This window comes from Hyperoodon ampullatus (assembly GCF_949752795.1).
Source record: "Hyperoodon ampullatus genome assembly, chromosome: 4".
Classification (NCBI taxonomy): Eukaryota; Metazoa; Chordata; class Mammalia; order Artiodactyla; family Ziphiidae; genus Hyperoodon; species Hyperoodon ampullatus.
Genome location: NC_136917.1, coordinates 113,804,315 through 113,817,599, shown reverse-complemented (window position 1 = coordinate 113,817,599; position 13,285 = coordinate 113,804,315). Strand labels below are relative to the sequence as shown.

Sequence of the window (13,285 nt, the reverse complement as noted above, 5' to 3'; positions counted from 1 at the left end):
AGATTGTTGCAAAAGGGTGTGGTGAGCTACTTGAGGTCAAGTAGGAAGATCCTTCAGCAGAATGAGCATATAACCTTAAGATTTTAGAAAGTTCCTGTCTTTTTAATTTTTTAATTAGTTTCCTTTTATATTTAGTTTTCTGTTTGATTGGAAACTTTAAGGAAAATAACAATTAAATATTTAAATAATTTTAATAATTTACATATTAATTCATTCTGTATTATAAATTCAGAGAAAGGAATCCTCATAAAACACCACATAGTTTAGACTTAGTCTGTTGGCAGTGTACTGGAAGGCTATTCAGCAGTCGAAATGTGGTGGTCTGAATTGAGATGTGCTATAAAATGGAGGGTAGGGCTTCCCTGGTGGCGCAGTGGTTGAGAGTCCGCCTGCCGATGCAGGGGACACGGGTTCGTGCCCCGGTCCGGGAAGATCCCACATGCCGCGGAGCGGCTGGGCCCGTGAGCCATGGCCGCTGAGCCTGTGTGTCCGGAGCCTGTGCTCCGCAACGGGAGAGGCCACAACAGTGAGAGGCCCGTGTACTGCAAAAAAAAAAAAAAAAAAAAAAAAAATGGAGGGTAGTCTTTGGTTATGAAATAATTTTTTTCTGTTTGAACTCAAAATGCATTTTACCACTGGAATTATGTTGGGCTTGGTGGGTAGCTTCCCTGGCCTGCCCTCTAAAGCTTAATGCATAAATTACTAGAAGAATTAGCTCATCCTCGAAAACTGTTATGTATTTAGGGGGAATGTTTTCCTTTTAAATTAGGCAACAGTTTAAAATGCCTACTGCAGCTTGATTCTCACTAGTTTCAGCCACTGGTGATGGCATTCATGGCTTCAGACAGGATGTCTTCTGGCGGATGTTGAAGTACAAGGATAGGGAGACCTATGTGTGTGTGGGGGAAGTGTAGTGCTTTTGATAAAATCCTTAGTGATGTTTCTCAAGGCCTAGTTTACTGTCATATTTTTTTTCTTTAGGAATAGGTTGCTTGGCTCCTTTTCTGTTCTGCTATTTGTTGACATATATGATTTCTGTCATATAAAGCAGCAAGATCTGCAGGAGAACCAAGAGAAGAAAATTCCAAGTACTGGCAAGCTCAAGTGGTCATTTCTGACCATAAAGGACATAGATAAATGATTTATATAAGTAAGGACTGCCTCTGACTAAGTTAATTCAGGACATGGAGTAGACCGAGAGTCGTAAGACCTGGATTCTAATCTAGGCCTTGCCACTAATTAGTTGGTACCTTTAGACAAGCCATCTAACCTCTCTGGGCATCTTTTTTTTTTTCAATGTGTAACAGTGGAGGCAGAGAGGAAGATGTTGAGTTAAGTAATTTCTGATGTCAGCTTTCGTTTTGAAAATGGATAAAACTTTTAGCTCCAGGCACTGACTGGATAGTACATAGTAGCTTGCCTATTTTTAATACCACAAAAGCAATTTCTGTACTGTAATATCTGTCTTTCTTTTCCCTTGGCACGCATTTCTTTTTTTCTTTCTCCTTTGCTTCTTGTCTTTCTTGGAGCTCATTATCTGTCCCTTCCGAAACTAGTCTTCTTTGTTTCTTGTTTCATTTAATGATAACTATTGCCTTCTGTTCTTCTAGTGTCATTGGCTGGAAGTACCTGAGTCGTCTTTGGCTCAAACAGCTTCTTTTCCTACATCTAATCAGTAGCCACGTCCTGTTATTTATACCTCCAGGAGATATTACCTGTCTGTCCTTTTCATTCCTACTAAACTGTCCTAATTCAGGTACTCATGTGAGATAATACAATGACCTGTCTACTTACCTGTCTCCAGTTTCTCTTCTTCAAATCAGTTTTTTGCACTATGACTAGAATTATTTTTTTAAGGCAAAGTTCAGATTAGGTCTTTTCTCCTTAGAAATGTGTGCATTGATTATGCATTGCCTACATAGTAGTGAGCCATGTGGGGCCTCCATGATTTGACTTAAGACTATTTTTTTTATTTTTAATTTTTTATAGACTTTATTTTTTAGAGAAGTTTGAGGTTTCCAGAAAAATTGAGCAGAAAGTAGAGAGTCTCCATAGACTTCTTCCCCAGACTATCTGTTTAATCTTATCCTCTAAGGTGCCATTTGCTCCAGCTAAAATCATCTACTTTCTAACCCACAACCCCGCTGAGACCACCTCCCTTAGGACATTTATTGGTCATTGAATGGAGTAAAGAGACACTGTGTGTGGTCATAATGCCTGGCTTCCCTAGGTTATCCTTACCTCCTTTCATGGGCCAAGACGAACCTCTCATACTAGGTATATTCATTTTCTATTGCTGTGTAACAAATTACTAAAAATTTAGCAGCTTGAAAAAGCACACATTTATTATTTTGTCATTTCTGTAGGTCAGGAGTTTGGGCACAGCTTAACTGGGTCATTTGTTCAGGGTTTCACAAGGTTGTGATCAAGGTGTGATCTGGGCTGTATTCTCATCCAGAGGCTTGACTGGGGATGAATCTGTTTCCACGCTCATTCAGGTTGTTGCCAGAATTAATACCCTTGTGATTGTATGACTGGGGGCCCCAGCTTTTGGCCAGTTTTCAGCTGGAGGCCACCTTCAGGTCATCGATGCTGTCTACAGTTCCTAGAGGCTGCATGGTTTCTTGCCACACAAGCTTCAACATCATGGCCACTTATTTCAGAGAGTCTGCAGAGAGTCTCTCACACTTTGCTACTAAGATGGAGTCCCTGTGTTACATAATGTAATCAAGGGAATGATATCCCATCACTGTTACTGAATTCTGTTGATTAGAAGCATGTCACAGGTCCTGCATACACTCAAGGAGAGGGTATTATATTAAGACGTGAACACCAGGAGGGTAGAATCATTGAGGTTCACCTTAGGGTTTGTATGCCACACTGGGAATAAGATGGCACATTAGGGTTAGGACGTATAACTTCATATCTCTTCATGCCCATTTAAAAGGATCAAAGTGGAGCCTGCAGAACACTTATCCCTCCCTACCCTCAACACTTGACTGCCCTAAGTTTATCAACTAATCTCATTATGCCTTTGATTCCTGTTTATGTCATTCTCTACGAGAAGCCCCAGACTCCTCCTCATCTCCTGGATTTTAATCCTCATGATGCACTGCACATTTCTTAGTTTGAACCGTTCTATTTCTTGAATTCCTGAAACTTGTGCTTTCTGGAAGTCAGAGTCCAACTTCATCAAAATCCCCTATATCTTTATCTTTTTCTCTGAATGTTTTATCCTTTGCTCTGTGGAAACTGGCCTTTCTGTGAGGACACTGCTTCCCCTGTAACCTTGTCCAAAACTAGCTGCTTTTTCTCTCATAGTTCTCAGACAACTGGGCATAAAATTGGGGTAGGTATTGTCTTCGTTTCTAGTTGCTGCTTCTAGACAGTCTTCCTCCTTCCTGTCTAAAAAAAATCCCATGTCATCATTTGAATCTCATGTCATCAGATTATAATTGGGTCCCAGGTCTCATTGTGGCTGTCATCTACTGATCTCTGAATTACTACACCTTATTTCTCTTTGTTTTCATTTCTTAATTTTAGTTCTTGGTTCACTATTACTCTTTCCGACACTATTCCTATTTTGTAATTTTTAAAAACATCTTTTCCCTACTCTATTTTCCCCATCCACCATTATGTATTTTTCTTTTTTTTGGCTGCGCTGCATGGCTTGCTGGATCTCAGTTCCCTGACCAGGGATTGAAGCTGGGCCATGGCAGTGAAAGCCCGGAATCCTAACCACTAGGTCACCAGGGAACTCCTCCTGAATGTCATAATTTTTTTTTTTTTTTTTTTTTTTGGCCACACCACGCAGCACGTGGAATCCTAGTTCCCCGACCAGAGGTCGAATCCATGCCCCCTGCATGGAAGCGTGGAGTTTTAACCACTGGACTGCCAAGGAAGTCCCCACTGTCCTATTTTGAATTCTTAGTGATGATCTTTCCAACGTCCTGCGTGTCAGTGCCTTGACCTCATCTCTTCCATTGATTTTTGCATTCCATGTTATCTCAAGTCACTCACTCCCATTTCTTATACCTTTTCGGTTACTCTTCTGGTTCCTCAATTTCAACACACCTTTCAGCTCCACCAGGACCTCTGGTTTGTTGATCCTACTATGTCACTGTCCTTTATCGACATCTTACTCTCTTCTCTCAGCCTAACTTCCACATCCAGTTGTCATGGTCACTCTCCATGTACTCTCAACTCCCTGGCCGTCCCCTCTCCCCCTTACTGTGACATAATCTTTTGGCTAGAAGCCAAGCTCTGGTTAAAGACAACTCTGTATACTCTCTGCCCTTACCTTGCAGCTAAATATGGAGAAACACATGTAAACATACCGAATGGCCTCATTTTTAGTTCATAACCAGCTCTAAGTTGTACTGAATGTCCTAGTTATTTAATTGTCCACTCTCTTCTTCTCTCTCCTCATCTTTAAAATCTGTCCTCCTATCCTCGTTCTCAGTTGATGACCTTACTTCTTCTTATTTCACTGAGAAAATTGAAGCAACCAGTAGAGAACATCCACAGACTTCCACCATCACGTCTACCTACCTACCAGCGTTTATACCCATGTGTTCTGTTTTCATGCCTTTTACTTATAGCTGAACTGTCTGTGCTTCTATCTAAAGCCATTCCCTCTATTTGTGCAGTAGATTCCATGTACTTTCACTTAAGAACTTTGCTGAATTGCTCCTCTCCAACATCACTAGTTTTATCACTTTCTACTGGATCATTCACATTATCATAAAAACATGTTTTCTTCTGTTAGGAAAAAAAAAATCACAAAAATTTATTATTTATTTAACAGCTTTATTAGATAACTAATATACCATACACCCATTTAAAGTGTACAATTAAATGTTTTTAGTGTAGTAATAGAGTTGTACAACCATTACCACATTCTAATTTTAGAATATTTTTGTCTCTTCTACCTCTGAAAGAAACCCTGCATCCCTTATCAGTTACTTCACATTTCCCCCTCCCTCTCCAGCCATAGGCAAGTATATTTACTTTCTGTCTCTATAGATTTGCCTATTCTGGACATTTCATATAAATGGAATCGTAAAATGTGTGGTCTTGTGCAACTGGTCCTTTTACTTAGCATAATGTTTTCAAGGTTCAACTATGTTGTGGCATATATCAGTACTTCATTCCTCTTTATGGCTTCTTATACCACATTTTATTTATGCATTCATCAGTTGATGGGCAGTTACATTGTTTCCAACTTTTGGCTGCTCTGAACCTTTGTGAACTAGTTTTTGTGTGGACATATGTTTTCATTTCTCTTGGATATATACATAGGAGTGGAATGGTAGGGTCATATGGTAATAATATGTTTAACTTTTTCAGGAACGACCAGGCTGTTTAACAAAGTGGCTGCACCATTTTATAATCTAATCAGCAGTGTAGAAGGGTTCCAGTATCTTCACATCCTTGCCAAATTTGTTATTGTCTGACTTTTTGCTTACAGCCATCTTAGCGGATGTGCAGTGATATATCCTTGTGGTTTTGGTTTGCATTTCCCTGATGGCTAATGATGTTGAACTTTTTTTTTTTCATGTGCTTATTGGCCATTCGTATGTTATCTTTGGAGAAGTGTCCAGATTCTTTGCTCATTTTAAAATTGGATTTTCTTTTTGATATTGAATACGTGATATTAGATACAGGTCACTTATGAAATAAGTGATTTGCAGATACAGTTGACCCTTGGACAATGCAGGTTTGAACTATGGGGGTCCACATACACGTGAATTCCTTTCACTAAATACATAGTACAGTACTACACAATCAGTGGTTAATTGAATCCCCGATGCAGAACCTCGGATATATAGGGAGGGCCGACTCTAAAGTTATACGTGGATTTCCAGCTGTGTGGAGGATCAGTGCCTAACCCTTGCATTGTTCAAGTATTTTCTCCGATTCTGTGGGGTGTTTTTTCACTTTCCTGATAGTGTTCTTTGACACACAGAAGTTTTAAATTTTGGTGTCACATTTGTCTATTTTTTCTTTGGTTGCTTCTCTTTTTGGTGTCATATGTAAGAAGCCATTGCCTAACTCAAGGTCATAAAGATTTACTCCCAAGTTTTCTTCTAAGAGTTGTATAGTTTCAGTGCTTACATTAGGTTTATGATCCATTTTGAATTAATTTTCATGAATGGTATGAGATAGATTTCCAGCTTCTTTCTTTTGCATGTGGATATCCACTTGTTCTAGCACCATTTTTTGAAAAGACTCTTCGTCCGCATTGGATTATTTTGGCACTCTTGATGAAAATCAATTGATGGTTAATGTAAGGGCGTATTTTTGGACTCTAAATTCTACTCTGTTGATCTGTGTCTATCCCTATGCCAGTCTCACACTGTCCTGATTACTGTAACTTTGTAACAAAACTTTATGTTAACCTTGTTTCCTTTCGAGTCTAATTCTCACATTTCTGTCATTGAAAAACTTTCTCTGCTCCCAGTTGCTGCAGCACTCCTCTGAAGAGCTGTCTACTTCTCTTTCCCCTCATCCCTTTCTCCTAAAAGATATTTCAGTAAGTCTTTTGCTCCCAACACGCCACCAAAACACACTCTTCAAGGTAGCCAATGACTTCCACGTTGCTAAATCCAGTGGTAAAACTGCAGTCTTACTCCATCTATCAACAGCACTGACAGTTGATCACTATCTCATTCTTAGAAAATTTTTTTCATGTGGCTTTCAGAGCACTTAAGTTTTTCCTTCTCCGTCTCCTTTGCTTATTTCTCTCCTTTCCCTGCCCCTTCAGCCCCAGTATCGGAGTGTGCCAGGAATTCGGCTTTGCTTCTCTTCTCTATCTAGGGCCACTCAAATGGTTATTTCATCCAGTCTTACAGCTTTAAATATCATCTACGTGCTGATGACTCCCAAATTTACATCTCCAGCACAGAACTCTGCTCTGAACACCACACTCATGTATTCAGCTGCCTGCTAGATATGTCTACCTTGGATGTCTTAGAAACTGCAAATTCAGCTTGTCCAGTACTGAACTGAGCCCCCTCCTTAGAAACCTGCCCGTTTTCAGTCTTTCTTATTTCTATCCTGTTAGTTGCTTAGGCCAAAACCTTGGTGGTATTGCATTATTTCCATTTCCTTACACACCACATTTCTGTCAGGGAATCCTGTTGGCTCTCCCTTACAAATACATACAGATCTGATGCCTTATCTCCATAGCCACCACTTGGCTTGAGCTGCCATCATCCCTGGCCTGGATTACTACAGTGGTGGTTTCTTGACTACTCTCTCTCTTTCCACCTTTAATCTATTTCAGCTCAGTAGCCAGAGTGATAACCTTGAAAAAAAAAAAAAGTTGATCATTTCAGTCTCCTGCTTAGGACTCTTCACTAGCTTTTGATTTTTTTCCACAGTAAAACAGTCCTTAAAATAACATATAATCTGATCTCTAATATCTCTCACTCTTATCTCCTCACTCCTTCTTTGTGTATTCTTTCCCAGCACCCTGGTCTTCCTTAGGCCAGGCATTCTCCTGACTTTGTATTGGCTACTCCTTCTGCCTTAAATGGTCTTCCCCCAGATATCTGCAAAGCTGACTTGTTCACTTCCATAAAATTTTTGCTGAAATATTTGCTTTCTTAACCACCTTTGTAAAATTATCCCTACTCAGCTTATACTCACGACCCGTTTACCGTGTTCATTTTTTTTTGTTCCATAAAATTTACTGCCTTCTAAGATACTCTATAATGTATTTATTATATGTATTGTTTATCTTCCATTGCTAGATTGTAAGCTCCATGAGAGTAGGGATGTTTGCCTGCCGTGTTCATTAATGTTCATTAATGTCTCCCAAGTGTCTGTAATTGTTTGTGGCACATTGCAGTTGATCAATGAATGTTTCAACGTATGAATAAATATGTCTGGCTGCACCTCTCTTCCTTCATGTGCCTTTCTCTATTTGGGAACTGCCATTCTTGAATATCCCTTCTTTCCTCCTATTACTTACCTCCTCCCCCAGTTACTCTAATCTTTAAAAGCCTCGTTTTGAAATGGTCATCTATTCAGATAAAATTATTTCTACTTGTCCTGATTCTGACATTAGTATGTTTAATTTTCACCACCCTCAATAACAAGGGAATCTGTGTTAGGCAGAACCAAAATCAGTTCTGTCTGCTCTATCAGAGACTGATAAGATCAGTGGAAGCTGCAAAAAGTTTAAGGTTTCTTTTGGCAGTCTCTCCATTAGGTGAAAGAATAGACAGTGGTTTACAGAAACTGTAAACTTTGTTGCCTCAGAGGGGAGTTCTCAAATTTCAGGGTGTATAAGAATCACCCTGGAGAGCTTACTTAAAATGTGACCATCTTGAAAATGCAAACCCCTTCTCTTCAACCCCTGAGTTTTTGAATCATTATGTCCACAGTGGGGCGTAGAGTTTGCATTTTCAGTAAGCACCAGGGCTTTCTGATGCAGAAGATTCATGAACACGTTAAGAAACATTGCTTTAGACCTGAGTATACTTAGAAACATTATGGGTTCACAGATGGAAGAGAAAGAGCCGGGAAAAGCAAGGAGAAATTTTCTTGAATAGGTGTTTCGAATATGGAAGAAAACCAGGAAGGAGAACATATTTGTTGTATACATGAGAAAGACAACTTGTGGACCTCTCATTCCTTGAAGGGATCTTATATGCTCATTTATTTAATAATGCAACACCTTTGGAACTTACAATGCAGAGAGCTCACTATATAACAGAAAAGTCTCTCCATAGTTGTATTTCTTTGATTGTTATAATGTTCTTAATTCTATTGAGTGAAAATATATCTTACTGTAACTTTTAATCTGTTAATCCTGGTTGAGTTCTCCAAAGCCACACAGATAGGCAAACGTAGTAATGTAATTTGTGTATATAAATTTGTATATATAAATTTGTGTAATTTGTATATATAAATATAAATATAACCATGTAAAGTATAAAAGAATAACTTTTACAGAGATTTAAGAAATGTAGTCTGTTCCTAACTTGTGAAATTTCATCCGCCATGGGAGAAGGACGTACAGCCTTGCTCTGGCCAGAGCTCTGCACCCGAGGTCACTCTCCTATTCTCCTGGTTTCTCTAAAGTTTCTTCTCTGTCTCCATCTTTCCGCCTTCTGTACTTTTCTCAGTACTTTAAGTTTTTCCCAGGGGCTGCCATAGCAGTGACAGACACAGTTTCAGGATTGTCAGGAGAAGAGCCTATCTTACTCTAGTACATCTAGGTGCACTAGAGTACTCTTTTTTTCTACAGATAGGTTGACTTTCCTTCTGTATCTGCAGTTTTGATGAGTGTAAAAGGAAGATGATATACGCAGGAGAGTCCAATGAGGCAGAAAGATACCACTTCTTACATCTCAAATATTTCTTCTGGTACTAATTTTCCTGTTCCTAAAGTAGAAGTTCCTTTAGTGAGGGTCTGTTGGTAGTAACTCTTTGAATATTTATAAATATTTATTATTTCACCTTAGTTCTCAAAAGCCAATTTCACTGGATTTAGAGGTCAGCATTGACAGTTACTTTCTCTCATCAGTTTGGCACGTTCTTCTTGGGATCCCATTGTTGCTGTAGAGAAAATAGCTCTCAGTCTTACTGGCATGCCTTTGTATAGGTATCGTGTCTTTCTTTTTTTTTTCCTTCTTTTTCTTCCAGTTTTATTGAGATATAATTGACATATGCCACTGTATAAATTTAAGCTGTGCAGTATAATTTGACTTACAGGAATTCCCTGGTGGTCCAGTGGTTAGGACACTGCACTTCCAGTGTAGGTGGCATAGGTTCAATCCCTGGTCAGGGAACTAAGATCCCGCATGTGGTGTGACCAAAAAAAAAAAAAAAAAAATTGACTTAAATCATGCATTGATTAGCACATCAAGTTTAGTGAATATTCATCTCATATAGATACAAAATGAAAGAAATAGAAAAAATTTTTTTCCTTGTGATGAGAACTCTTAGGATTTACTCTCAGCAACTTTCATCTATAGCATACAGCAGTGTTAATTATATTCATCATGTTGTGCATAACAGCCCTAGTGCTTATTTATCTTAGAACTGGGAGTTTGTACCTTTCGACTACTTTGATCCAATTCCCTGTCCCCCACCCCCTGCCTCTGGTAACCACAAACCTGATCTCTTTTTCTGTGTGTTTGTTTTTGAAGTGTAATTGACCTACAACACTATTTTAGTTCCTGTTATGCAACATAGTGATTCAGTATTAAGTGATCACCACAGTAAGTCTAGTTACCATCTGTCACCACTAAAGATATTACATAGTTATTGATTATATTCCCCACACTGTACATTTCATACCCTGACTCATATATTTTGTAGCTGGAAGTTTGGACCTCTTAATCTCCTTGACCTTTTTCTGTTTCCCCCCCTCCTCTCTGGCAGCTTCCTGTTTGTTCTCTGTATTCATGAGTCTGTTTCTATTTTATTATGTTTGTTCATTTGTTTTGTTCTTTAGCTTCCACATATAAATGAACTCATACTGTATTTGTCTTCCTCTGTCTGACTTATTTCACTTAGCATGCCAGCCTCTAGGTCCATCCATGTCACAAATGGCTAAATTTCATTCTTTTTTATGGCTGAGAACTATTTGATTCTCTATATATACTGCATCTTCTCTATCCATTCGTCTGTTGATGGTTCTGGGCCTTCTGGTGGTCTGGGCTGTGTCCCATGGCAGCTGGCCTACTGGTGGGCAGGGCCAGGTCCTGGCACTAATAAGCTAGAGAGAAGATTCCAGAATGGTGCTTGCCAGCACCAGTGTCCTCGTGACAGAATGAACTCCCCCAAACGGCTGCCACCAGCATCTACTGATATGTCCCCAGAGTGAGACCCAGCTGCCTCCTCCCTCTCTGGGAGGCTCTTCAAGAAGTAAGTGGGTCGACCCAGGCTCCCTTCCATTACTGCTTTTGCCCTGGGTCTCAGAGCAGGTGACATTTCACGTGAGCCCTTTGAGAGAGGGGTCTCCGCTTCCCACAGTGCTCTGCCACTCCTGCAAGCAAGCCCTGTTGGCCTTCAAAGCTAAATGTTCTAGGGGGCTCGTCCTCCCAGTGCAGGACTGCCAGAGTGGGGAGCCTGAGGTGAGGCTCGGACACCTCACTCCTTGGGGAGAACCTCTGCATTGTGATTATCCTCCCGTTTGTGGGTTGCCTGCACAGGGGTGTGGGTCTTGACTATACTGCAACTCTGCTGTCTTGCTGTGCCTCCTTCTTTATATCTTTAGTTGCAGAAGATCTTCTTTGCTGGTCTTCAGGTCGTTTCATCAATAGCTGCTCTGTAAATAGTTGTAATTTTGGTGAAGCTCGTAGGAGGAGGTGAGCTGAAGGTCTTCCTACTCTCCCATCTTGGTCACACCCCTTTTCTCTTGATGGTTTTAAGATCTCTCATACTTAGGATTTGCTCTTTCACTATCATGTGTCTAGGTGTTAACTTTTAAAACATCTGGTTTGGGTTTTGGAGTTTGGAGTCTGAGAATTAGTGTCCTCACGTTCCCTTTGAACACTGACTCTCCCTCATTCTCTCTGTTTGCTTCCTGTGGAACTCTCAATTGTACGTACCTTCTCACTCTATTCTCATTTCTCTTAAGCTCTCGTATTTTCCTTTTTTTCATCTTTCTGCTACATTCTGTGCAATTTCTTTCTTTTTTTTTTTTTTTACATCTTTATTGGATTATAACTGCTCCACAATGTCGCGCTAGTCTCTGCTGTACAACAGAGTGAATCAGCCACATGTATACATATATCCCCTCCTTCCTGAACCTCCCTCCTGCTCTCCCCATCCCACCTCTCCACGGGGTCACAAAGCACTGAGCTAATCTCCCTGTGCTATGCAGCAGCTTCCCACTAGCTATCTATTTTACATTTGGTAGTGTGTATATGTCACTGCTACTCTCTCACTTCTTCCCAGCCTCCCCTTCCCCCCACCGTGTCCTCAGGTACGTTCTCTACAACCTGTGTGGTTTCTTTAGACTCACTTCTGTTTCCCTAATTATCTCTTCATCTTTGTGTAGTCTGCTGTTTCACACTTGTCTATTAAATTTATAATTCTAATTATTATAGTTTTCATTTCTGTAAGTTCCATTTGTATCATTTTAAAAGATATTTGGTCAATTCTTATAGTCTCTTGTTGCTTAGTCATGCTTTTATTACCTTCTTTTATTTCTTTAGTAAGCATATCTATTTTATATTTTGCATCTGATAATTCCAGTATCTCTGATCTTACTTTGTAGTTTGTATGTCTGTGGATCCTTGCTTATGGTGGCTTGCTTCCTTCTGTGTTTAAGTCATGAGCCAATGTTACTTGGAACTTGAGCTGTGAAAATTCTTTGAAGCCTGTTTTTTTTTTTTTTTTTTTTTTTTTTTTGTGGTACGTGGGCCTCTCACTGTTGTGGCCTCTCCCGTTGCGGAGCACAGGCTCCGGATGCGCAGTCTCAGCAGCCATGGCTCACGGGCCCAGCCGCTCTGCGGCATGTGGGATCTTCCCGGACCAGGGCAAGAACCCGTGTCCCCTGCATTGGCAGGCGGACTCTCAACCACTGCGCCACCAGGGAAGCCCTATTTTTTTTGTTTTTAAATTTTTATTTATTGTTTTTGGCTGTGTTGGATCTTTGTTGTTGCGCGGAGGCTTTCTCTACTTGCGGCGAGCGGGGGCTACTCTTCGTTGCGGTGCACGGGCTTCTCATTGCGGTGGCTTCTCTTGTTGTGGAACACGGGCTCTAGGTGCACAAGCTTTAGTAGTTATGGCACGTGGGCTCAGTAGCTGTGGCTCACAGGCTCTAGAGCGCAGGCTCAGTAGTTGTGGTGCACGGGCTTAGCTGCTCCGTGTCATGTGGGATCTTCCCGGACCAGGGCTCGAACCCGTGTCCCCTGCATTGGCAGGCGGATTCTTAACCACTGCGCCACCAGGGAAGCCCTGAAGCCTGGTTTTAAAGTGTGTTCCTCTACTTTTGCCAGGTACTTGAGGTCACTTCCAACCTGGGATATCTGGAAATGAAAATTTCAACTTGGAATATTTTATCTGTATTGGTAGTGTGAAACCTGGCCCCAAGTCTGCAAGGTGGTAGGTTTATGATTAGGAGTTCTCAGGGAATATTTCTTTGTTTTTGTTTTTTTTCTCCTTCCCTATCCAGAGTCAAGGGCAAGACAGGCAAGTATTCATACTGTTTCTTTCTGTGAAGCTGCTTTTCTGCTTATCCACTGAGAATGTTGCTTTTTAGGAAGTCCTGGCTTTATGCGGTGATCACAGATTGATTTTACCTTATACGGACTCCCAA

At 40.5% G+C, this 13,285-nt stretch overlaps 1 protein-coding gene across 3 annotated transcripts in view; it reads left to right on the top strand.

Moving 5' to 3' along the window:
* The window catches only part of SCAMP1 (secretory carrier membrane protein 1), a gene marked incomplete at both ends in the record, with an annotated part of 105,286 nt that overhangs the window by 28,170 nt on the left and 63,831 nt on the right, over positions 1-13,285 (top strand). The window contains one exon of one of the 3 annotated variants that reach the window (XM_079702067.1): positions 1,064-1,134. The exons of the other annotated variants lie outside the window; for them this stretch is intronic. Within the exon in view, the coding sequence (XP_079558193.1) occupies positions 1,064-1,134 (71 nt within the window). The remainder of the gene's footprint in view (positions 1-1,063; positions 1,135-13,285) is intronic. 3 annotated transcript variants of the gene reach the window in all.